Genomic DNA, 27,185 nt, shown 5'->3' on the forward strand with positions numbered 1-27,185 from the left:
CCCCCCCCCAAAAAAAAAAAAAACACACACAGTTTACTATGCTTCAGTTATGAATGAACACAGTAAGTGATCAGTAACGTTAATTTATTAGGGTATTAAAACTGTTGAATCTGGTGCAGCAGTGCATGGCAGCCAATCAGCATCTAACTTCAGCTTGTTCAATTAATCTTTGACAATAAAACCTTGAAGCTGATTGGTTTCTATGCGGAGCTGCACCAGAGACACCACCATGTAGGTTTAGTAAATAATCCCCATTGTGTTCATTCAGGAAAGGAATAGGTTTGTGTATATTATATATTGATCTGAGGACACTTTTTAGCACTTACTTTAGTGATTATTAAATAAGAATACAAAAGCCGGCAGATGAGATTCAGCCATCTGTGCTCTGAGCTGAATGAAAGAAACCAAAGGGGTTTGTGTAATAAAAATTTGCTGTGCAGTTGTTTTAAGCATTCACACAGGCACCACAAATGTTTGTGTATTAGTGTGATATGATTATCACCTATGATCATCAGCTGCCATCTAGCGGCAATGATGGGGGATTTTCCTGAAATAACTCCATAAACGATTACGGCCACTAGATGGAGCTGACAATCATAGGAGATAATAATATAACTAACAATATGCCAAACATTTGTGGTGTCAGTGCAAATGGTTAAATGATTGGCACAGTGAATGTTTTATACATAGACCTCTAAGTGTATATGATCAACTTAAGTGTCTTCCCCTAACATTCACTGGGCACTACAGACGGAAAATTCCTACACAGCTTTCACCGCGTGCCTAACTACAAAATCAGAAAACCTAAAATGTATGAATCAGTTTTTATAAAGTCTCTGTGACTCTGCAAGCTAAGCAGTAATCCCCCCCCTCCACTTATGTTATTAGAGTGTGGAATGGTGCCAGCGATTGTGCCGAGAGACGGCCAAGACTATCCAGTTGCTTCACCGGCATAAACCGTCTAATGAAACCATTACTTCATATTGGCCAACAAAGTGCAAGCTGCAGATGCTCTTTCTAAGATTTTGTAGGGCAATTTATTAGCAAAGTGGGAACGGGATCAGACAGGGACAGCTGGTGAGACAAACAAAATCACATTCATCTAGAATTTCTAAACTTCTCCGAGGCACATAAAAAACACCACCCAGTTCAATCTCTGCAATAGGAAAAAGTGCCAAAACTTTCCTTATAGTGTAAAGGGGCCCAAACGACGTATCTTATTCTGCCAAAGTACAGTATGTCTGAGATACACCCTGGAACGCCCTGTCTGGTCATGTGACCCAATTATGTCACTGCACTATAAATTGTAGCACTAATGGGACACTCCAATCAAACATACAAATTGTACTTAAAGCTTAAGTTTAGTTTTTTTGTTTAATCAGCATAAGAGATTATATTTATATTTAAGGTGTTCCCTGAGCTAGAGAAGGTGGAACTTTCAGCCGTACTTCATTCATACAGTGCTTATCATTGATGGAAGCTATAGTACAGCTTCTTTGAATGGAGGGGAAGGGGAAGAAAGGGTGGGCACAGCTGGCACTCTTGAAGAGTGCCTATGACAGGTCCATAGGCTGCCTTAACCCCCACAGCACCAGAAGAGAAACTCCAAAGGACAGAATATTCAAGACAGCAGCCATCAACACAAGGGATACTTTGCATTGACTGTAAGTACCATCCCTTGTGCTGATTTTAAGGAAAATGTTAACTAAACTAAGGCTTTAAAGTATATTTAAAAGGTAAAATGTTTCTTGTTTTGGACACCTTATGCATGGTTAAATACATGACTGGGGTTTTAACTCCACATTTCATCCATAACAATAAAATGGGTTTAGATATATTTAGGACACAGGCTGTTTTCTTAATACAATGTTTAACCTGGTAAACCAGCTATTGTTTCTGAATGCCCATGAATCCCAGATGGTAAAAATGTAAGGTGAGTGTCCCATGGTTCAGATGCCACCCTCTACGGCATCCTTCACACATTTGGCTGTTTTGAATGTTTATAGTGAATTTTTACCACATTCACTAAGCTCAGGGAAAGTGATGCAGGCGTAGGCCCCTTTAACTTCATTTCCCACAACTCTCTTGAGTTTCTGTACATGCCCAGAAAGAATAGATACCTTAGCGTCCCTCACTCATGCAAACCAGGAAGGTCACAACTGATGAAGCAGAGGTAGCTGGATAATTGATCTGCAGTTAGGTGAGAGGCCCACCATTGGCAGAACCAGAATGTGGGCAACCGGGTGAGAACCTAATGACACAACGCTTCTCCAAGAGTCCCTGCCCAATTGCTGAGTATTTCAGTTCCAGTAGGATGGTCAATTGACCTTGTATCCCTCTGGCTATTCATCTAAGTTACCAGTACTACCATGGACTTCATTTTGAAGGACCTGGTTTATGAGTGTAGTGCTACCCCCATAGGAGCCGCTTGTATTTTTGCCTAGGTCTCCCCTATGTTCGCCCTGCAGCCAGGCACACAGTATTTTCCATACCCAGGTGCACAAACACTTCCGTTCATTGTTTTCAATGACCAGTCTATGGGATGTTGTTTTTGTATTTTTATTGTAGAACTGGGGCTAGGGATGGGGACTTTATTAGAATACTCCAGAATTAGAACTAATTACAGTTAAGGACTATTCTTTGATTGAGCTTTAGGTGAAGTCCTGACTGAAGCAGGTAAACAGACGTCTCCTTTGTAGTAGCAGTGACAGTAACTTCAGGCTAGAGCACAGTTCCTTTCAGCAAAGAGTAAATGGACAGAGCTCTTCAGAACACTAGCCAGTGTTCCCTTTTTCATAGTCCCACGCTGACTATAAAGCACCAGAGGGGTAGCAAAACACACAGAGTCCCCAAGATCTCTCACTGTCTGTACTCACAAGGCCCAAGGACAGAATGGCAGCCTCCTTCCAAATTTCCAAGCTATACCCTCCAGTGATACCAGACAGTTCTTTGGCAGACAGCTCCCCTCAGTCAGCTTACTGAAGAACCAGGGGTCGCCCCCTCTCCAACTTCAGGCTCTCAAGTCGCCCATCTGAGGTCGCATGGTAGCAGTTGCCAAGTGAGGAGAGCCTGCCTCCAGCCTGGTTTGGTGCAGTCTCCTCCAGAAAAGACCCCAAGCCCATGTGCTCATAGAACATAAATACCAACTCCCTGTTTGTGTTTTACTGCAATGTGTAACCCTGATTGAATCATAAAGACATTGCTTTGAAGAGTCCATGTTTGTGCAGCTTTTATTATTTTTGCAGTGTATACATGTTTTTTTGTCATCCTAACCTGTTTAGTAAACTGCAAATTACAGTTACCCCCACTTAATCATTTGGACAATGACCTATTTTGTTAAAATGTCCTTCCTTTTCAACACAAGTGTATGAGTGAGGGACCCTTTCTCTAAATGTTTTGCTCAGCCCAAGAATGTGACTTTGAGAGAGCTGCAGCCTAATTATCTGCTTATAATAAAATGTATTGACCTGCCTTGGACATGTTTTGGATAAAAGAACAGTATTCTGCCTTAATAGGAATATTTTGATGGGGTTTTCAACTTGTACAGTCAGAGCTACAACCTTCCACTCAGCAAAGCTCACACTCCCTACTTATTGTATTTATTATTTATTTATTTCAGGTACTTATATAGCGCTGTTAATTTACACAGCGCTTTACATATATATTGTACATTCACATCAGTCCCTAACCCTCAAGGAGCGTACAATCTAAAGTCCCTAACTCGCATTCATACATACACATACAAGGGCCAATTTAGACAGGATCCAATTAACCTACCATCATGTCTTTGGAGTGTGGGAGGAAACCGGAATACCCGGAGGAAACCCATGCAGGCACAGGGAGAACATGCAAACTCCAAGCAGGTGGTGCCATGGTCGGGATTTGAACCAATGACTTTGGTACTACCAGGTGGAAATGCTAACCATTTAGCCACTGTGCTGCCCGAGTGGAGGGCACTGGAGAGAATTTTGTAATTGTGATGCCTTTTTTCAGGCATTTTACAAGTTTTGTGAAAGTGTATAAAGTTTCAGATGTTTGTTTCCTGAGCTGGGTAAGGGGAGGAGAGCTATCCTAGTGAAGGAGAGTAGTTTCAGGTGTAAAAGTGCACAAAAGTGCATGCAAGCACATGTGTTGCGCATTAACAGGTGCACCCATTGAGGTTTATGGGGGCAAAAATGCTTGAATACACTCAAAAGGAAAGCTCATGTACTTTTTTGAGCCCTGTGTGTAGAGTGTAAGGCAACTGAGCATAAAGGTGTGAACAGGGAAAATTTTACAGCCCACAAAGAGGCAGAGATGTTAAGGTGGAGAAAACACGGCCAGATGTCCTCTATAGGAAAACACTTTGTGACATGTCCAGTCCAGCTCGATACAAATAACTGTTCTTTTTTCCAGGAAGAACATTAGGTAGTTGGTTACTATTTGGCAAGATCCTTAAAACCCATCCAACACAATTTATGACAGCCAGACACTGCAGAAGAGCTTTCTGGCTCAGGTCCATGTGTAATTGAATTAAACAAAAACTCATTACCAAAATAGCTATGAAATCAGATTCTTGTGGCCCTGTAGCACTGGAAGCTTTACTATTTGTCACGGTCACTGAGACACAACGTTGTGCTTTAACCTCATGTCAAGTCATGGAGGCATGCTTCAAGGTTAAGTAATCATCTCCGTAGTGCTACATCTGACCCCATGATGCTTGGTCACAAATGACACCTTTGCTGCAGTGAATTTGATTTATGGCCTCAATAGACCTCATCTGATGTACCGGGCCAAGAATTGGATTTTATCTATGACAACAAGCACAGAAGAACATAGCCATTACCTACATTTCATATGCCTTGAGTGCAGCGTAAATATTTGTACCTAAGCTCAACCATGCTACGGAGAGATATGGAAGGTGAGGATGCTGAACCAATAGTCAGACTATGAATTTATTAGAAACTAAAGATGGTGGCAAAGCAAATAGGCTGTATAACCTAAAGGCCCAAGGTAAGAATCCTGTCTCAAGCAGGCAACCTTTAAAAATTCATATACCATATGTATGGGAAAACTGAGTCCAGTGGAGTAGCAAGTGGAAAGGGAAACTTCTTAAAAAGAGATGATGAGCAAAGACAACTACCTTGAAATAGGGTTTGAATTGATATAGATGTGATAAAGGAAACAAAAATTGATTTTTTTAAAAAAATACAATGCAGTTCTATCCTTTTTGCATCCATTTTTGCAACTCAGTGTTGCTGGCCTCCTTCAGCCTTTTTTAGCCCCTTTATGACTAAATGCACCTGCTCCCTCATCAGCTTTACATTACTGATTTGGACCAGCTTCCTGCTAGTGACAATGTTGACATTTGCCTCCTCAATGTGTGTCGGCATGGCTGCCTGCAGTCTTTATCAGGGGTGCATGTGACAGGGTGACACTGCAGGAGCACACTGTGGAGACAATGACAGAGCGTTGTCACCTTATAACAAGTCTGAACAAGGCCCTTCAAGCCTGGATCAGCATGTATTCTATGTTGTATATATTTAAGTCTTCATATTTTAAATGATTGAATGGTAAGTGGTCCCTTTGCAAGGAGCTGTCAGCTGTAACTCCAAATGCAGTCCACATATCACATGGTCAGCAGTGCAGTTCAAAACATTAAAGTCTTCTTCACGCTATGCTGTTCCATTATGGTGCATTGCCACATACAGTTGTGTCCAAAATTATTCAACCCCCACTGAAATTGAGTGTTTTGGCCAGTTTGACATTGCTTTTGATCATTCAGTCATCTTGCTTACATTTACATTAAAGAGGCACTTGTAGGTCAGACAAATATAACATAACAGTTATAATGAAATAACCACAAATGTCTTTTCTGTGCTCACAGCATTATCAGTTTTATTCAACCCCCAAGTGACATTCAATCTTAGTACTTAGTACAGCATCCTTTTACAGTTATAACAGCTTTTAAACGTGAAGCATAGCTTGACACAAGTGTCTTGCAGCGATCTACGGGTATCTTCGCCCATTCTTCATGGGCAAAGGCCTCCAGTTCAGTCACATTCTTAGGCTTGCGCACTGCAACTGCTTTCTTTAAGTCCCACCAGAGGTTCTCAATCGGATTTAAGTCTGGTGACTGCGATGGCCACTCCAAAATGTTCCAGCCTTTCCTCTGCAACCATGCTCTAGTGGACTTGGAGGTATGCTTGGGATCATTGTCCTGTTGAAAGGTCCAACGTCTCCCAAGCCTCAGGTGTGTGACGGACTGCATCACGTTTCCATCCAATATCTCCTGGTACTGAAGAGAATTCATGGTACCTTGCACACGCTGAAGCTTCCCTGTACCTGCAGAAGCAAAACAGCCCCAAAGCATGATTGACCCTCCACCATGCTTCACAGTAGGCAAGGTGTTCTTTTCATCATAGGCCTTGTTCTTCCTCCTCCAAACATAGCGTTGATCCATGGGCCCAAACAGTTCTAATTTTGTTTCATCAGTCCACAGAACACTATCCCACAACTTTTGTGGTTTGTCCACATGGCTTTTGGCATACTGCAGTCGACTCTTCTTATTCTTTGGAGACAGCAAGGGGGTACGCCTGGGAGTTCTGGCACGGAGGCCTTCATTACGCAGTGTGCGTCTTATTGTCTGGGCTGAAACTTCTGTACCCACATCTGACAAATCTTTTCTCAGTTCCTCAGCAGTCACACGGGGACTTCTCTCCACTCTACGCTTCAGGTAGCGCACAGCAGTCGAAGTCAGCATCTTCTTTCTGCCACGACCAGGTAGCGTTTCAACAGTGCCCTTTGCCTTGAATTTGCGAATGATGCTTCCTAAGGTGTCTCTTGGTATGTTTAACATCTTTGCAATCTTCTTATAGCCATTGCCCTTCCTGTGAAGAGAAATCACCTCTTCTCTTGTCTTCCTGGACCATTCTCTTGCCTTCACCATGTTTGTAACCACACCAGTAAATGTCTAGAAGGAGCTGAGTATCACAGTCATTTTAAAGCTGCCTAATTGGTGCTTATTATGCTTGATTGCTGCTCGGTGACATCCACAGGTGTTTTCAATACCTGATGGAAAGCACCTGTATGAACCTCTGTTCTTCAGAGTGGTAGTCTTTAAGGGGTTGAATAATTGTGGCAATGAAGAAACCACATAAGAACCATTTACTACTGTATTACATAAACAATTGATGTCATTTTAGTTGCATTTGGGTAGTTACAACGTCCTTGTAGGATTTGATTCTGAATACAATTCCAAATGTACACTATAGTCCCTAAACCCCTTTACAGCATTGGGGGTTGAATAATTTTGGACACAACTGTATAAGTTACCTTGTGTTGCACTCAGGCAATCAATTCTTAAAGAATGAGCTGCCAATGTATTACAAAAAAAAAAAAACAGACCTGTGCCTTCATTTTAATGTAGTGCACCACAAAGCAAGTCGCAGTCACTTAATCATCCAGCACTGGGTACCTAGTGCATTGTGGTGCGCCGCAGTGTAAGTCTAATGGCATCTACTGTACTAGTGCATTAGGAAGTCAGTCATTCTAAATGCAAACTTCTGGGCTTAGAGGAAAAGAGCACAATTCTATGCTTACAGGAAAAGAGAAGCCAAGCTGAAATAATATCAAATATTATAAATAATACAATTATATATATAAAATATAAATAATAACTCTTCCAATGCAGAAGCCATTTTCTAGTCCAACATCCAATTTTATTATTTTACTTTCAAGGTAAGCCTTTCCCTCATAAACTATTGAACTTCTTATAATATTATTTTGATCATGCAATCTCTATATCAGGCTGAAAGAAAAACTCCAATTTTTTTTTTTACAAAAATATATTTATCCTATGTATATCCTAAAAAAATATATATATTAGATATAGGAAGATGAGGGTAGTATATAGGATAATAAACCTTTTGGGTATGAAAAGCAAACAACCTGCACTTACAATCTAAATGCAGAATTGTCCTGAGGAAGACAAGCATGTGCCTTGTCGAAACATCAAAATAAACCTTACTACTAAAGCCTAGTACATATGGGTCAAATATCAAGCGACATCAGCCAGTTTCTATTGAACATTTGGCCCATGTGTGTAGCAGCTAGTCCAGCAGAAGTCAGCCTGTTGAAGGGGCATGACCAAAAAAACTCTACTGATTGGCTCCCGGTCAGCTCTCTCAGCCACTAGCTGAGAGCACTGACTGGAGTGTTCTGGCAGTGGAGCACCCCCCCCCCCCACCTGGATAGCACGGCGTGCTCCCAGCACAGAGACCGCAGTGTCAATGAGAGCACCGGGTCCCGTTCTAACAATCGGGACCCAGGACTCCCAATTCTGGGTCACATGATCTCTGTGATAGCCTCTGATTGACTATCATGTTGATCAGTCACTGTACAGCTCGGCCCCCTTGTTTTTTTTTCTCTCTATGAATGGAGGAAAGAGATACATTGTATCTCTCTAACTCCTAGCATGGGGGGGGGGGAAATGTTTATTAATAAAAAATAAATAAATAGTAAAAAATATAAGAAAAAATTAAGATAAAATACCTAGAACAAGGTTTGATCTACTTCAGTGCCAGGGTAAGTGTTTGGGTCAAGGTCAGGGTTAAAGATCAAGGTCAAAGGTTAGGTTTTAAAAAAAAGTTGGTATCATTGTCAGTTAGTGTCAGTGTCAGTGTGTTTTAGGTTAAAAAAAAAGACAAACACAAAATGTGCACTATTGTTTCTGGGCTGTACTAGGGGTACAAACAACAAATACACATATATGGTATCGCTGTGATCGCCAAGAGCTGGAGAATTTATTTTGGGTTGTTCTTTGGTGGTAGGTTATGGTAGTAACAAGAAACACACAGCTAAATTAAAAAATATATATTTTTTTTACTATTTTGGTCCAATTTTCCTTTGATAATAAAAAAAAATCAGGAGATATCCATTACCATTAACCACCAAATGAAAGCCCAATTTGCCCTGAAAACAACAAGGTATAATTCACCTGGATATACAAAGTAGTTGTGATGATATGTACGGTTTTACTAACACATGTCAACGTTGAAAAATTGTGCTTAGACATTTAGATTTGTTTTACCCTTAGGTGTGAAGGGGTTAAGGAGACATCCGTGCAAAGGGCTATGCTTGCCAGCATGGGATGCAAAGACATCCATATGTAGGCAGTCCCATTCATGTCTACTGGGATGTAGAGGCTGCACAGTTCACAATTTAAGATTCATGTGTCACACAACCACACCCATATGGATGTCAAATTGGGAGCAGCAGCTGTGTCTATGTAGCCATTACATCCCAATACACATGAATAGGACTATGTTCATGTGGATGTACAGAACACCTGTGCATTCCATGCAAGCAAACACAACCCTTCACATAGACATACAATATGCTTAGGTATGCCTTTGTGAACGAGGCCTTATACTGCATTCACATTCTTGTATGTTGTATTTTTTTAGGCTACAATATATTAAAATGTTTAGTTACAGTTGGTGCTTGGCCTCAATGTGGCCACAATACATTAAACAGAGCTTATCGGCAACTATGTGAAGGAGGTTTGTATCAGACTGGGCTTGTGACATAGCTGGACAGGTAGCATATTGGTCTGGACCACAGGAAAATTCCACCGTTGGCAGTTGTCACCAAGACAGGTGTCTCCAATGGAACATGTCTCCTCACCCAATGTACAGTAACTGATCAACTCACAAGTACTACAAAAACAACCCCTATAGTACTGTATGTAATAATATGGAGCTAAGAACAAAGTTATATTTTTTCTTACCAGCTGCTGCAGATAGTCCTGAATTGTGTTGGGATAAACAAGCACACTGACAGCAACCAGGGAGTTCAGAGCAAAGTCAAAAATCTGGTAGCAAAAAAATGGGATAATCCAAGCAGCATGTTGCTAAGGAGAGAGAAATAAAAGAAAAAAGTTAGCTTAAAAAAGTCTGAAAAAGTTAATTATTCTGCATCAAATGCCGTTTTTTATTATCAAGTGCAAAACTGCAGATGACTTAGCGATATTAGAAATCAAATATACTTTTAACATAATTAAAGCTGAACTCCAGAGAAGTGTTTAAATACAGAAATAAAATACATATATAAGAGCTGTTTTACCTGCCAAATTCATATTTATTTCCATTTATTCCTGAGATTTACAACTGAGTGGATGACACTGCTTTCTTTTTTTTACAGGATTAGACTGTAAGTGAAATTCAGTGGTATTCACACTTTGTCCCAACCTGCTAACTGGGCAGTGAGAAAACAGCAAGAGACTGATGAGGTCATCTCTCTAATCCAGGGGTCTCCAAACTTTCTAAACAAAGGGCCAGTTTACTGTCCTTCAGACCTTAGAGGGGCCAAACTGTGGCAGTTGGGAGTAGAAAAGGTCCCGACATCAGTGGGAAAAAATGCCCCATATTTGGTGTCAGTGGAAGGAATTTGGCACCATTGTTGGTGTCAATGGGCCCAATTGTTGGTGTCATTGGGAAGAATTGTGCCCCAACACTAGTGTCATTTGGAGGAATTGTGCCTCTTCATTGGTGTCAGTAGGGAGGAATAATGGACCATTGTTGGTATCAGTGGATGAAATAGTGCCTCGAGGGCCAGATAAAAGCAAGCAAAGGGCCACAGTTTGGAGACCACTGCTCTAATCACTCTACTTTCTCCCCCTATCAGCATGTAACTTGTCAGCACATGTATATCTGCCTGGAATTCAGATTTATGTTTACCCAGCACAAAAGACATCAGTACTAAGAAAATAAGTAGGCTGCTGTTGCTGAATTCTACTTTGAAAATGCAAGTGTCATGACCCAGACCATAATAACAGATCATGGGTTCTGATTTAACATGATTGTTATGGGAAAAAGACCCAAAGTACTAAGACCTGGGATAGAAAGGCAAGTGGTATTTTTAGAAAGTCACCAGTGGCAGCCCCACAATTCTATCAATACAGGTTTCCTTTAAAGGGACTTTGTCATTTAAATTGTTATCTTGGAGGAAAGCCCCTGACTTGAGCAATTCTGTCTTTCTACAGTTTAGAGTGTAGTTAGACCCAACACCAAAAATGTAATATATTTCAGCTTACTAGTCTTTGGTTTGGTGACTGCATTCATTTTAGTTTTTCCCTCATGGAAGGAGCCATGGCTGTCACCCTAGGCTGTTGCCCTGATGTAGACTACAAACATGTCCATATATCTTCATCTCCATTACATAGGGGGCAGAGCAGTCAGTAGCTTATAGAAGATAGCTAGAATGGGAGATATTATTTGGTGCATCTCACAGGAAGTGACATTGCTTTTCTGGCACATCCAACAGGTATTTTCTAAATTGCTAAGAAATGTTATGGCTTGGAAAAACAAATGCAGCCATCGCACCTAAGTACTGTACGCTGCAATGTATAAAATTTTGTTCTTGGGTTTAGGTATCCTTTAAGAGTGTTGCTATCAGTCTCAGTGAAGTTGGCCCTTTTGATTCACTTCTCCAGAACTAGTGTGTGACTGAAGACCAATGGTGTTCAATAGCTTTTCAGACAGGTAAGTTTCAGCATGATAGATAAAAAGCCAAATCAGAATTGCTTCTGAAATATTTAACTAGCTACAGTTAACCATCATATGTAAATAGTGTACTGATTTAGTACTACACCTGTAGCAGCCGCAGTTCTAAGGTCCCTTATGTCTTTTCTCAGAGCTTCCCCACAGCCAGAAACACAGTCACGGTCACTCCTTTGGCTCAATGGAGTATACTTAGGGGTATACTTTTCTTTTTTTTGTAAAATTATTTTGTAATGAGTTTAAACAATTGGTACAGCCATCAAGACAGTAACAAAAAATGCCCTCAGTGGGAATACAGAGGGGTATGCTTTTCTGATGCTTTTTTGCAGAACTTGAACTTGACTAGGTTCAGGGTAACTGTGGAATACTCCAGTACAGGGGCGGACTGACCATTGGGGAACTCAGGCACTGCCCGAGGGCCCAGGGTCAGTAAGCTGCCCCATGAGATGTCCCTTGTACCTTTCATAGGCTTTTTTGGGTGTGGTTTGAGTGTGGGTGAGGACACAGGGGCCCCATGATCCCCTATTGCCGGGGGGCCCCATGATATGTCAGTCTGCCCCTGCTCCAGTAACTCTTAATAGCAATCTGAGGACATTTCTCTTAGTAAGGTGAGCGAGGGTCCTTGCTTGCAGCAAATATTGGACCAAGCTTTTCAGGAAAACTTTGGTAGTGATTTCCATTTTAGGTAGAATGAACTCTATAACAAGAGATTTAGCAACAGCAATAATATGAGCAAAAGTCCTTGCTTGCAGCTAATAGTGGACTGAGCTCTTCAGGACATCAGACACAATGTCCCCTTTGAAAAAAAACTGACTCTAGTACAAGAAGGATGGCAGCATCATACAGTATCAAGGGTCTCTCAAATCTGCCTATAATCACTAATATCTTTGGATAATTGGTTGCCTCCTTCCAATATCTTCCAGACACTTTTCAGTGATACCAGACTAGATCATCAGACGAAAGGTCCCTCAATCAGCCCCAGCAACTTTCATCAAAATAGGCTCCCCAGCTATCCTAGCTTGCACCTCAGTGAGTCAGAGACACATGGTGGGCTTGCCCAAGGGGCAAACAGTCCTTCCACCTCAGGCTATGATCTGCTTCTCAGGGACAAAGACCTCTCTGTTCCAGGTCTCATATATACTCCCAGCTACCGTTTGGACAACTCTCCCTAGGGATTGGCCAGGACTGCATAAATATGCAGCTGCTGATTTGACTTTCCTTGTCATCTATCTTCCAGAACATTTACAGACAGAGGGGGGAAACAGTCAACCTGCAGCTAATGAAACACAGAACAGACTAAATTAATCACATGAAGCTACACTGATTACAGTGAGCCAAGAACTTAATTTACCTAACTTAGCATCTATCTAGGAGGGTGCTACGCTGATTTATAATAATATGGAACAAACTAAAACAAGTAATTTGTTTATAGCACATTTTGCTTTCCCCCAAACCAGTTGGCGCTGCTACAGAATATTAGTAATGCTTACCTTGTAGGCACCATATGTTGCCATTGCACAGATTAAAATCATTAGGAGTGATACTGAAGTAGCAATGCACATATCTAAATAAAAAAAGGAAAAAAACAGGTCAGACAGATAACAAGGATAAAAAAAAAAACAACAAAAACTACTGCCTAGATGACTAAATTTGTTTGGGTCAAATTTTACGGCAATATAGAAACGTAGACATTGTATAAGTCATGTGACTCACACCATACCTTGCCGCTCTGCATCTCTCAGCTACTGGAAGATGGCAGTAAAAAGCTACTTTAGGATAGTTTATTGTTTTAAGTGGAACTGCAGGCAAATAAAAAATCCCATCACTTGGTTCAACATTCTATTTAGTCAATCCATAATTGTATATTAACTTTTACTAGCATAATTACTAAAAAGGATCTCTGTATTAACATCCCAAAGTACTTTGCATACTAGATATCAGGGAGTGTTAGCAGCCTTTCTCAACCACTTTACCCCAGAGAAACCCCTAAAAAATCTCAGGTCTCAGAGAACCCTTAATAAATCCAATTCATCGGGGGTCAATGGGAAAAATGCCTCTTACATTAGTCAGCAGGAAGAATGCAACTTTACAGCGTTGGTGAGAATTCCATCTTTACAGACCACTAAAAAGATCATTGGCATTATGCTACTGGTTTTGCCAAGTACGTTTTGTGTACACATGGTATAAATAGAGGGGGCCACCAATGGACAGCCATTTTCCACCATGCGCTTTTATGTTTGTTTCTTTAACTTTGGCTGGGTGCACAGTTAGATTTATTATATTATTATGTTTACTCTTGACGAAGCTCTTCCAATTGAGCGAAACATGTTGAATTAGGTTTTGCACTTTTTATTTTCTTTGTTTTTTGGGGTACACACATGGTTCAGTAGGATGGAGATATATAATTCTAATTTATTTCTTGGTCAGTAATGGAGGTTTTCTTTAGAGATTCTTAGTTTATCTTCTTGGTTTTATGTTGAAATAGCGAGGGGGAGGGCTAATAGTTGAGCGGATTGTCATACTGACCACTCCGTCAGCTTCCCCCCCCTCACATGCATGTTTTGTATGCACCTCTTCTGCAGTAATTGACACGTCTTTTGTGGGGCTGGCCAAACAGTGGCATGGTTGTTATTAATTTACCACCATAGGGACTAGCATTCTCATGTCACACAACTGTAGAGAGGTGGCGCTATATACTTATATATATATATTTTAAGGCCAGGAAGTATACTTTATATTTTGTCCAGTCTACCAATGGAGAATATATCTACTTTAGTAGAGGGCTTTCACATATCTTCCATTTTTTGATTGAACCTCTCCTCCATGGCATCTTAGGTGTGGACAGGAGAATTGTGAAAGACAGTTTTATCTCCTGTTTGTTCTTTGGAGAATGTGAATGTTTTTTAGTATGTAATCCTAATAGTATGTAAAAAAACACACACAACAGTCCTACTCAGGGGTGGACTGACCATTTGGAAACTCGGGCACTGCCTGAGGGCTCAGGGTCAGTAGGGGGCCCCATGAGATGCCCCTGGTACCTTTTTCATAGGCTTTTTTGAGTTTGGGCAAGGACACAGGGGCCCCATGATCCCCTATTGCCCAGGGGCCCAATGAGTTGCCAGTCCACCCCTGGTCCTACTATTTATTCAAATCCTAATAAAGTTTAGGTATTGATCCTCCTGGTGGCCGTTGGTGTGTGGGTACATGCGCCTTTGTTTCCTGTTCAAGTACATGGTTTTGCCAAGTAGCATCAGCTCTATAACTATGCAGGCACCATCAAATGAGAGGTCAGTCAGCTCCACAGCTCACAGAACCCCTAGCTACGTCTGGAGGAACCCTAGGCTTCCACTGAACTGGTTGAGAATGGTTGCCCTAGACTAAATAGGCTTGATTATATTGCACATGGTTTCCACATGTGCTGGGAGTAGACATTTGTAAAATGAAAAAAACATTTTGTTTTGTTTCGTTTCATTATTTGACTAATTTAGTTTTGTTCGATTAGTTAATCGAATTCTTTTAATTCGTTTTTCGGAATTCATTTAATTTATTTGAATTCGACCAAATGCATATGTGTTTTTGATGGTATATGGGCTATATGAAGAGTTGCGTGACCATACTGGATATTTCTAGGTCAGCAAAATTTGCACAGTGCCTTTGTTGATCACTACTCACATCACCATAGCACAGCTCATAATTTTTTGTAAAGTATTTTAACCTTTTCTAATCTATTCTTTTCTATTATTTTATATTCTATTCTAATGTATTCTGTTCGAATTCAAAATCATTCTATTCCAAATTCGAATTTCAGAAGACAGTTATATTCCTTTTCATTCTATTCTATTGTTCCTCTATACTGTTCTATTCTTTGATTCTCTGTTCTAATCTTTTCCATTCCATTCTAATCTTTTATATTCTATTCTAATTGATTCTATTCTATCCCTTTATTTTCTGTTCTATTTTGCTCTGTTTTACTCTATTATTTTCTATTCTATTATTTGATCTTCTATTCTAATCTTTTATATTCTATTCTAATTGATTCTAGTCTTTTCTGTTCTATTCTTTGATTTTCTATTCTAATCTTTTGTATTCATTTCTATTCTCTTCTTTGATTTTTTATTCCAGTCTTTTCTATTCTATTCTAATGTATTCTATTATTTTCTATTCTATTTTGTTCTGTTTTTCGCTATTATTTTCTACTGTATTCTGTTCTATTCTTTTATTTTCTATTTTGTTCTTTTTTCCTCTATTCTTTTCTATTCAATTCTATGCTATTCTTTTATTTTCTGTTCTATCTATTCTTTTCTATTTATTTATTTTCTGTTGTATTTTATTCTAGTCTTGTTTTCAAATTCAAATTGGTTTTCGAATTTGTTTTTGAATTTGAATTAGTTTTCGAATGTATTTTCAAATTCAAATTGATTCGAATTTCAGCTGAATTTCATTTTGTTATTTCAGATTTGTTTACATTCGTTACTATTGTAATTTGGAATTCGGATACATCTTAATCTTTGAATAACGGAAAATTTGGTCGAATTTTGATTCGGAACGAAACAAACTGCACATCTCCAGCTGTAGAGGCAGAGATGTTTAGATGGGAGACTACAGGGCAGATATCATACATATCAGATATCATAGATATCATACATATTCATTGCTTGAATTTGGTCAGATTCATGTTAAATTGGATGAAATTTGAGCCGTGGGTGGCCTTGTCAGCTTGATAGACTTCAGCTGAAAAATTGAAGAAGCCAGGTGGAAAACTGGAAGGCCAAACAGTGACTGCGTCCAATACAATACTGCCAGGTATACAATAGGCAACAGAGGAGATTTCTCCATCCACGCTGTATGAAGTAGATGGAGGACTCAGATTTCTTTTGTTAAGCCCACAGGCTGAAAAACAGAAATCTATGTGTTTAGATAGCCAAAGAGTGACACCAATTAACTGATCAAGGGAAGAAGGTGACATAAGAAAATACAAATGGGTAGCCAACTGGCAAATTTAACGTTCTCTAGATATAGGAGTTAAACAGTTATAAATACTAATGAACTATATCATTATGTAATAATTATTTTCAATAGAAACTAACCACTTTCATGAGATGTTGAATATGTACATTCCAGGCACTCAGTTAGAACAAAATAATGAGAAGACTAAATGAAGATGTTTCCTATGGCAATCAAACATCTGTAGCTGCTATTCTTCACCCTCTGGTTACAGAATGAAAACTGACAGAAAGATTTGATTGATGTGGACATTTTCATAGGGGATGACTTGTGATATTTACACAAAACTGCAAGCAGGTGTGTATGATCCTATCTGAGAAATATGTGCATTTTCAGACAACATATCATGTCTAAATGTTGGGGATGTTGTAACACATTTTGCATTTCTTTTGTACAGACAGTCATACAGCTTTACTTGTTTGAGGCTTTATTCACATTTCTTCATGTGAAAATGGCCATAGTTATGCACGTTTAAGGCTACATGCACACTGGGAATTTTTACAGCTGCTGTTTTTGGCTTCTGGCATTTTTATCTATAGACAATAAACTCCCAAGCATGTTATTCTATGTGTCTATACACACATAGGCTTTAATATGCATTTTTTGGCAGGGGTGTTTTCTGGCTGGAAAAAAAAAACAGAACTAGTGGGTTTCAAAAGACATTTTTAGCTGTAAAAATGCTCTAATGCTGGTAAGCACTGTAAAATGTGTCAAACCGGCTTTTTTGAGCATTTTTGAGACAACATTTTATTAAATTTTTTTTGTGTAAAAAACACTTACGCAGAAGAACACAGTTAAATGCTAATGCAAAAACGCAAATTTTTTTTATAAAACTTGTGTTTTTGATGCAGCTTCATACAGCTGACGCCACCTGCGTTTTTAAAACACCCACTGTGCATGAGGCCTTAATGTATATTGTAGCGTGTAGCTTAATATTGTTAGCATGCATTTTTTTCCCAGCTTTTGCCAGGATTTGTTGTGTATACTCTTGGGAAAATTAAATACAAATTTGTTGGCTAAATGGTATACAATAGAACACATTACATGTTTGCTTTAGAACATTAACATTAAGGCTGCTTTCATATTTGTTTTATGCATTTCTGGTGTATTTTGTGGTTGCCCGTACCTGTGAAAAATGGACGTCACTCAAGAAAGGCACCAAAAATGCAAATACAGTGTGTTTTTGATGCATTTCTGTTGCTTTTTTTTACATGTTTTCCATTAATTTCAATAAGGAGGTGGGTTTTTGGAGGTTTTTTTTAACATGCACAAAAAATGCAGCATGCTAGAACGCACCTGAAACACAACTGAGCGGTGAGAAGAGTTCCATAGGATTTAAAGGGATGGAGTTTTCTTCTGTTTTTTAAACTGAAAAATTGATCAGTGTGAAAGGGCCCTAAATAAAATTCACCCCCAGTTGCCTAGTCTATTCTAAGCTAAATCCCCCCACCATGGTGTCTACTCAACAAGTGCAGGCAATATTGGAAAAGATTTCTGCACTGTGGCTGTAACCAACACAGAAAGACACTGCCATCCTAAAGAGGTAAGTACACACCAGGTGAGTGGGTGGGAATTAGCACAGATTAGGGTAGGATAGAGACTTTTATTATCAAAGTGATCCTATCCTCATGTAGACTTCACCTCCGCAATATCTCCAAGATACGACCGTTCCTAAAATCGGAAACCACTAAGCAACTCATTCACTCCCTTATTATATCACGCCTCAACTAATGTAACTCCCTCCTTACTGGCCTACCTCACTGCAGGCTATCCCCACTCCAGTCCATCATGAATGCTGCTGCCAGACTCATTCACCTTACTAACCGCTCTGTATCTGCCATCCCTCTCTGCCAATCTCTCCACTGGCTTCCAATTGCCCAACGGATAAAATTCAAAACACTAACACTGACGTTTAAAGCCGTTCATAACACTGCCCCTAACTACATCTTCAACCTTGTCTCTAAATACCACCCAAACCGTACTCTCCGCTCCTCGAAAGACTACTCTCTAGCTCCCTTGTCTCCTCCTCCCATGCTTGTCTCCAGGATTTCTTACGGGATTCACCCATCCTCTGGAACTCCCTACCCCAAGCTATCAGGCTATCGTCTACTCTGGTCACTTTTAGGCACACACTGAAAACTCATCTCTTCAGGGAAGCCTACCCCGACCCCAGCTAACTACTGGAATCCCCTACTCCCCAACCACTCCATCCCCCACAGTTATTACCTCTTGTACTACTATCCCCTCCCTCCTAGATTGTAAGCTCCAAGGAGCAGGGCCCTCTAATCCCTCTTGTATTGAACTGTATTGTTACTGTACTGTCTCCCTCCATAATGTAAAGCGCTGAGCAAACTGTCGGCGCTATATAAGTCCTGTATAATAATATAATAATCCTTTAAAGCTGAACACCTGCCTGCATTTTTATAAGGTGTGGAAGGGCTACAACCTCTGTCCATGTTATATTGCTGTCTGTGTCCCCATTTGGGAGACTTCTCCTGATCTCCTGACTTTCTGTCTATTTGATTTGTGTCAAACAGAACAAAAAACATGGTAAAAACTCCAAACTTCCTGTATAGTTAACGGGTATCAGAGCACAAAATAATGGGAAGATCTCCAAATGACAACACTGGCAGCAAAAAAAAAAAAAGAATAAAAATGATTGTTTTGCTATTTGGTGCATTGTCAAGAAACCCTTCCAATTAACTTAGTTTTAAAATGGCAGTAGAGAGAATTGGGGGTCTATTCATAAAACATTTGTTGCATGAATATCAGAAGCGTTCATGCAAGCTGAATGAAATGTCACCGTAATTTTTCTAAGTTTAATGCCTGTATCACCAGCTCCATCTCGTGGCCAATATGTGGTATACGTTTCTGAAATATCTCCATAAGAAAACTATACTGCATTTTGGCCACTAGATGAAGCTGATGACATTGGAGTTTCGTAGACAAATTATGCAAAATCTGTGATATTTAGTTGTCCAAGTACAAAAAAGTGGCTAGTTGTCTTTGTTAAAATAATCTTTATATACTTACTGGCTTCATCCATATAGTAAAATTCATTCCTCAAGTCATTGCTTGGAAGGTGATAGAGGTCTGGATCAGCGAGGGCACTCAACAGTATAAGCAGGACCAAAGAATTTATTATCTGTAAGAAAATAAATAAATAGAGGGAACATCAAGCTGTGTTCTTTGGACATCTACATTATTTCAACATGTGCATTAGGTTTAATAGGCTATAAAATAGTGGTTCCTAAACTTTATAAAGGGTCAGTTAATAGTCTCTCAAACTTGGGGGGGGGGGGGGGCAGACTATAGCCAGTGGGAGTAAAAAATGGTCCTGGGATCAGTGGTCAGTGAGAATAATCACCATTGTTGCTGTCAGCAGCTGAAATAGTGCCCCAAAATTGGTGTCAGCAGGAGGAAGAATGTCCCATTGTTGGTATCACTGGGAGGAATGGTGCCCCATTGTTGGTGTCAGTGAGATGCAGGGGCGGACTGACAACTCATGGGGCCCCTGGGCAATAGGGGATCATGGGGCCCCTGTGTCCTTGCCCAAACTCAAAAAAGCCTATGAAAAAGGTACCAGGGGCATCTCATGGGGCCCCCTACTGACCCTGGGCCCTCGGGCAGTGCCCGAGTTTCCAAATGGTCAGTCCGCCCCTGGTGAGAGGAATAGTGCCCCATCATTGGCGTCAGTATGAAAAATGGTACCTCATCATTGGTGTCAGTGGGAAGAATAGAGTCCCATCATTGGCATCAGTGGGAAGAATAGTGGCACATTATTGGTGTCAGTGGAAGCAATAGCGCCCAATAATTGGAGTCAGTGAGAGGAATAGTGCCCCATCATTGGTATCAATGGAAGGAATAGAGCCTCATTGGCATCAGTGGAAGGAATAGTGCCCAGCATTGGTGTTGATTGGAGAATTGGGGCTCCCTCATTGGTTTCAGCTATCATTGGTGTCAGTGGGAGGAACAGTGCCCCATTGTTGGTGTCAGTGGAAGGAACAGTGTCCATTGTGGTGTCAGTGGGAGGAATAGTGCCCCATTATTGGTGTCAATGGGAGGAACAGTGCCCTGTTGTTGGTGTCAGTGGGAGGAATAGTACCCAGCATTGGTGTTGATGGGATAATTGATGCCCCCTTATTGGCTTCAGCCATCACTGATGTCAATGGAAGGAAGAGTGCCCCACCATTGATTTTAGTGGGAGGAACAGTGCCCCATCATTGGTGTCAGTGGGAGGCATACTGCTCCACTGTTGGTATTAGTAGGAAGAACAGAGCCCCATAATTGGTGTAAGTGGAGGCATGGTGCCCGATGGTTTTGCAATTAGGGGGAATATTGCCCCACGAGCCAGTAAAGGGCAAGCAAGGAACCACACATGACTCATGGGCCACTGTTTGAGGACCACTGTTATAAAATGTTTTCTGTAAAAGTGCTGTTTTTTCCTGCAATATTTTATTGCAAAATCAACAAATTTGATGACATAAGAAAAAGACATAATCCAAACCAGAAAAATCAAACGTCCTTTCTCTCCTTAGTGGTACTCCATCCTACGAAGAATCAACTATAATACACTACAGGTAATTTGTAGCTGTACACACACTTTAAATCATCTGGAGAACTGGACCAAAAGCCATCAATACCAAATGTTTATGCAATTTTCCTCAGAGAAGAAATAGAATAACCCTTACCTTAGAAAGTACATAATGAGCTTACATATAGAGTATGCGGCCTAAACATTCACAGTTATGGAGTGCCAACTTCAGATCCACAGGCACCCTAAAGTGAACCTGTGTGTTGTTCACCCAATCACCTTCCTTTTGCTCCCACACTGTTCTATTGATCTGAAAAACAAACTGCCATACCGGATACTTGGATACTTCTGAGTATGAGGGAGCATCACACGTACCCAGCTCTGGCATGGGGGCAGGTAGAGGCCTCAGTGTTGTGTAACCTGAAAGTCTTCACCTCTTTCACCTAGCCACTGCCTTGTATTTAGGGATACCATATTCCACAGAACTCCACAGGGGTATAAGTGTTACAGAGCATGGGGCCCCATAGCAAATTTTGATGGGGACCCCCAGCAATTTTCCTACTGCCATTGATTTTAACATAAGTATACTACATAACCAGTGTCACAATCATGCACACAGGGAGAGGCACGGTTCTCCATTCTACTCCAAACTTCTGCATTTTGGTATTTCTCTTAAACTCATATGCCATCACCTGAGGGGGGAGGTGTAGCAATCATGCATACAACAGCCAGGCACGGCCCTCACTGTGTTTAGAAGTCTTAATGTTATCCCCTCCTTTCCCCCTCCCTCAGGAATGCAATCAGTGTATGATGCTGAGCCCCCTGCCTAACAATCCTTTGACTAAATAAGGCAATTGGGGTCTGTTGTAAGAGACACCCCATTGATTTTGAGTAGAAAAGAGGCTGTTATGTTTTGTGTGTAGACAGAGAAGTGAGGACCCTCTGCGTTTAACATCTCGCAGAGTGAGAGAAGCAGAGTCTCCTGCGATGAACCAATGAAACTAGCAGTCGAGACACAGAAAGCATCCTTTTTAGCTCATCAGCCTTGAAACTGCTTAACCCCAAGCATCTATTTGGTAAGTACTTATTTACCTAAACTTCTTTCTGTTATCTGTTGTTCTCTGTATATTTATATATATATATATATATATATATATTGGTTATATCTTTTTTCTGTAAATATTTCTACTGCAGCCTTTTGACCTTTTAGTAATAAATCTTATTTTCGGAAAGTGTTGAACTGTTTCTATAGCCCTTTAATGTGACTTACGAATCCCTGCTGCTGAAGAGTGCTACCATGAGTGTTTAACACTCTGTATAACCTGTTTGTGGAGATAGCGGTATACCGATGATTAATTAATCATCCTAGTGTATTGCTGAGTTTCCTCTTTCTCTGTACAAAAAGGAGGTGGTGGCAGTGTGAAGGGTTAATTGCGTAATTAACCTGACCCAGTAACAAATGCTCCCAGGCTGCAGGTACCTTGATTGTGGTCCTATTAGCTGGAAAATCGGTGTGCAGGTTGCAGCTGGGTGTGGCATTGTTACGCACATGACATTGCGGTTTTAGATTGGCTAGTCCTTCGGTCACGAGTTTGGTGAGAAGGTCTGGGGTCTGACACTGCGATCGTCACAACCAGTACACTACTAGGAACCAGAGTTGTGAACAGAAATTGTTAGAGGATGGATAGGGGCATCAGTGTAGGGAAGTAGCTTTTAACATTAGTTTTCCAGCTTAATGCCGTGTCCTCAGTAGCTTCCCAGACTTTTTCAGCGTCTCAAATCTCAGGCCTTGGTGTAAATTCCTCCCACCATCACAGCAAGCAAGTGCTGAAATAAGTGGTGTAGTAGTTGGTAAAACCAGTTGTAGTAGCAATAATAACAAACCTTATAAAATGTTCATATTATGACATACTGTAAATGTTAGGCACCATTCACACCCAAACGTAGAATTTTTGTGCAAACGTTTGTGCACAATTTGTTCAGGTGTTTTTGAGCTTTTTGAGTTCTGCCATTTTTGTATTAGCCAATTGAGAAAACTTTCATCTGTGACATCAATTGTTGCAGTGTTTTGCCATGCCAGAAAAAGATTATTGGTCGTGCAACAAAACACACAATAGCACATAAAAACGAGCAATTTGTGCGTTTACATGAATTTCTATAGGAATGAAAACGCGCCAAAAACACATCAATCTGCCCAAATGGAGCTCCAAAAGTAGCTACAAAATGTTTTTGAGATTCAGGTGTTCTGCTTCAGGCGACTTGGAGTGAAGATGTGAACCATCTTCATAGAGTAATATTGATTTTTTTCTCCCTGAGCGTTTTGGAGCTTCAAGCTTTGGGCTACAAAATGGTCAGATATGAATGGGCCTTAGTGTGGAAGTCGATCCCTCATAGGATATGTGTCATATATCCCATGAGGCTTCCGAGAAGAAACATGTCAGTCTCACCTAGAATGGAGGGAGGGGAAGGTTGGATAAAAGAAAAAGTGAATAAACCTCCCTGTGGGGGGGGGGGGTAAATATGCGTACAATGGGGGAAAGTATTCTTTTTGAGTGCAGAACTGTTTCAATAATACAGTGATGGATTTGTGTTATCCTCACAGATTTTTTATGTTTAAATTGCATCAATAGCTCCAATAGGCCCACCTTCAACTTCCAGGCTCCATACCATTTCTGGGAACTCTTATGGCTACTGTTTTCTGGAATAAGTCATTGCAAATTTCAAATAGAAAAGGTAACACCACGTCAGGTTGGTACACTTAGCTCCATACGCCGTTCACAGATAGAACTGGCATTTCCAGCGACGTGTGCGGCCATCCTAACTTGCATATTTTGCAGATTACAAATGTGGGTCCCTCTGCTTCTGAAACGGATATTGCAAGTCCTACATTCAGCTATACCTACACAAACCATTAGTGGAATGAAGGTCTTCACACTGTCTACAAATGGATGGGACTGAGGAAGACCCTATCATACATCCACATAGGATTGTCATTTAAAAGAAGTAGACATGAAGTTTAACCAAATGTTCTGCAGACTCCCAGATGTAAATGCATCGTCATAAAATGCACATTTTAGTATGCTGGCTTAACATGGTCCAAAAAAACTTTCCTCTGCAAAGATTTTCAAAATTAATGCAATGCCAATAACATTTTACAAACCTGTTCCATCATGAGAACGCCTTCATATAGACAGCATATACCCCAACGATGCCATATATCATCATTTCCGCCAATACATCACATAAAAAATACTAAGCTTGGGCAGACATCCAAAAAAATACATGTAGCCAACCCTTGAAAGGTCACCTTTCCAATCCCTGTTATTAATCCTCTTTCAGATTATAAAACAAGATAAACATCTTCTTGGTTTGGACATTTCTGAGAATTAAGCTATAAATATGATCAGGGTTGAATTTTAAAGAAGGCATTGTAAATTTAATGGGGACAGTAATCAGATTGACTCACCTAATTTATAGAATGCTGGAGCCACCTCCAGAAAGTTTTTTCTTTTCACTAGAGGGAGTCAACACACATTTATTATATATAGTGGTCACTTTGATTTATAATTACACTATATGGAGATACATGATTGTATTCATGTGATACAAGCGCTTCACTAATTTTTAATTTTATTTTGCACTTATTGGTATCAGCTAAGTGACAGCAGCTGTATTTTGTCAATTATTCCCATGAGCGCAGGAGGATCCCTTATTATTTACCTCCAGAAAGTGGTTGTTCTTAGGAGTACAAAGTGCAGATACATTTTTACAGAGAATTTTCATATAGCAGTTGGAATAGGATGGGAGGTACTAAATACAGTACATTGGGTAAATGAAATTAATATTTGTGTATTTGATCTGTGTGCACATTACCTTTTTCTTTTAAATGCACCTATCATGTCAATTATGATCAGAAGAAAAAACACGGATGTCCCAGAAGTACAACATTTTGGTAAGGGATGGGCAGATCTCCCACTGCTTATTTTTTTAGGTGTCAAAACTGCTCATGTATTGCCACCACAATCTTCTGCAGGTTGGTTTGTTTGATAAGCAGATTAATACCCCGGTCACATCAAGCCCGACTTTGAAATTGTGCAACTTACAGTGAAGTCGAACGATTTCAAAGTCGGGGGACCCGTCAATTTCAAGTGTGATTTGCAAGACATCTGACACAGATGTCTATGCAAATCGCACAAAAAGTAGTGCATGTACTACTTTAGAAATCGTTGTCATTCTGACCTGGAATCACACTGATTTGACTGCTGTAATTGCAGACAATGGGGTGTGACTTGGTATACGATTTGCAAGTCGCATGACATGCAAATCGCATGCTAAGTCGCACCCAGTGCAGCCAGGATGTAAGGCCAAAGGGCATAAATAGCAAATTGCAAGCACCTTTTGTTCCCTTTAGCACCAGTACAGCTACAGTATGTATGTTTCAGAAAATAACATTATTTTTAAATGTTTTCTTCATTAGGTATAACCTATAACTTACTCTTACAACCATGTTCTTTGTTAGCAGAACTCGAGTCAAGAAATAATATGAACAGCATTAACTCTGGTTAATTAAGCCAAAAATGTGTTTACATGCAGAACAGGCAAAGCTGGTCTGATCTGATTCTAAAGAAAAGCTGAATTGCCACCTTTCCGATGGCATTAATCAATGTCCCTGAGCTTGTAGACAAATTGCTCAAAGCAGAAACACAGCTGTACTGGTATTACTGCTGTCAGTTACCCTAAATTCACACCTAAACATTTTCCGCAGCATTTTGCAAAAACGAACTACAGTCCATTTAACATGATTTCCAATGGGGCATGTTCACATCACCGCAGGGACTTTTTTGAGTGCAAAAAGTTGCATTTTTGGTTCTATAGACGTCAATGGAAACACTGCAGAAAATAATTTAGTGCGTTTTTTGCGGCGTTTTTGATGCGTTTTAAATCTGCCTAGCAACAAGAAAAAAAATGCATCAAAAATGCGGCAAAGACGCGTCAAAAATGCAAGTGCAAAAACACACAACGCAAAGCGCACTGCAGGAACAGATCAAACGCAAACTGCATAGGTGTGAACCTAGCCATGAAGAACAGGTAAACCTCAAAATTGAAGCTGTCATCAGTGAAGCATGAAAACATAATAAATTGTTTAGGTTGTTTAAGTATATCCTGTGAGATATATAGTAATAAGAAATAATAGAGAGAGGTAACTTCCCCCAATTAAAGTTCCTCTACATGTCCCTTGGTTCACATATGTGCGGGTGGTGCCGCTGCGGATCCGCACGAACATCCGTGCAGCCACACCACCCACACAGAGGAATGCGAACCTGCGGGTGGGTGCCATTATTTCTCATGGCACGTTGCCCGCACTGGAAAAGGCAACCATACTGGGAACCGAGGTTCCCATGTAAGCTGTGTTTTCAGAAGAAGTGCAGGGACTTCTTCCCTGCGTGTCACGGGGCACGGGAGTCCATTCAAATGAATGGGCTCTCATACCCATGCAAAACACGGCCCGCAGGAACACAGATATGTGAACCAGGGCTAAAAGATGATCGCCAGAAGGTAGCACATCTGAACAATCAATGTATAGACATGAATGATCAGGGATCACTGAAAGTGCATTAGCCTGGAACCTTTGCCATCTGCTGACCTTTACTCAGTACTACAGTTCAACACTCTACTGTGCACATTGCTCTCATTAGTGGACTTTAAAGAAAGGCTACAACCTCAAGCTCATGCCTGACCAAGAGGTGTTCTTAGGGAAGGACAGTTGACATAGGGTACTTCCCCTTAAAGGGTGCTCTGGAGCTACCTGCAGCAATGTGCTGGATGCTCTCTGTCTTTCAGCATTCAGCACTGAAAATCCTGCCACTGCCCACCAATACTGGGGGGTTTAACATTACTAACACTATCCACCTACACCAATACTGGGGGCCACTATTACTGCCACTGAAAACAATAGAGGAAATCTCACACTACAAGCCATACAATGTAAACTGATTCATTTTACTGGTTATGCCTCAAGGTGGTTGACGGGCATTTTTCTTTTCGATCCTTTCAAGGTGTTTCACATATTGACAACTATGCAGGAGATAGCATCTGTGAGTTCCTGC

At 40.4% G+C, this 27,185-nt stretch overlaps 1 protein-coding gene across 1 annotated transcript in view; it reads right to left on the bottom strand.

Annotated features, from left to right (window-relative positions):
• LAPTM4B (lysosomal protein transmembrane 4 beta) overlaps window positions 1–27,185 on the bottom strand; it is a 140,557-nt gene that overhangs the window by 38,236 nt on the left and 75,136 nt on the right. Inside the window, exons 2-4 of the mRNA XM_089666585.1 lie at window positions 19,578–19,689; window positions 13,031–13,104; window positions 9,770–9,892 (exon numbers count right to left, since the gene is read on the bottom strand). Of these exons, the coding sequence (XP_089522711.1) occupies window positions 9,770–9,892; window positions 13,031–13,104; window positions 19,578–19,689 (309 nt within the window). The remainder of the gene's footprint in view (window positions 1–9,769; window positions 9,893–13,030; window positions 13,105–19,577; window positions 19,690–27,185) is intronic.

Source organism: Staurois parvus, unplaced genomic scaffold, assembly GCF_062004578.1.
Source record: "Staurois parvus isolate SC_StPar_1 unplaced genomic scaffold, SC_StPar_1.0 ptg000052l, whole genome shotgun sequence".
Classification (NCBI taxonomy): Eukaryota; Metazoa; Chordata; class Amphibia; order Anura; family Ranidae; genus Staurois; species Staurois parvus.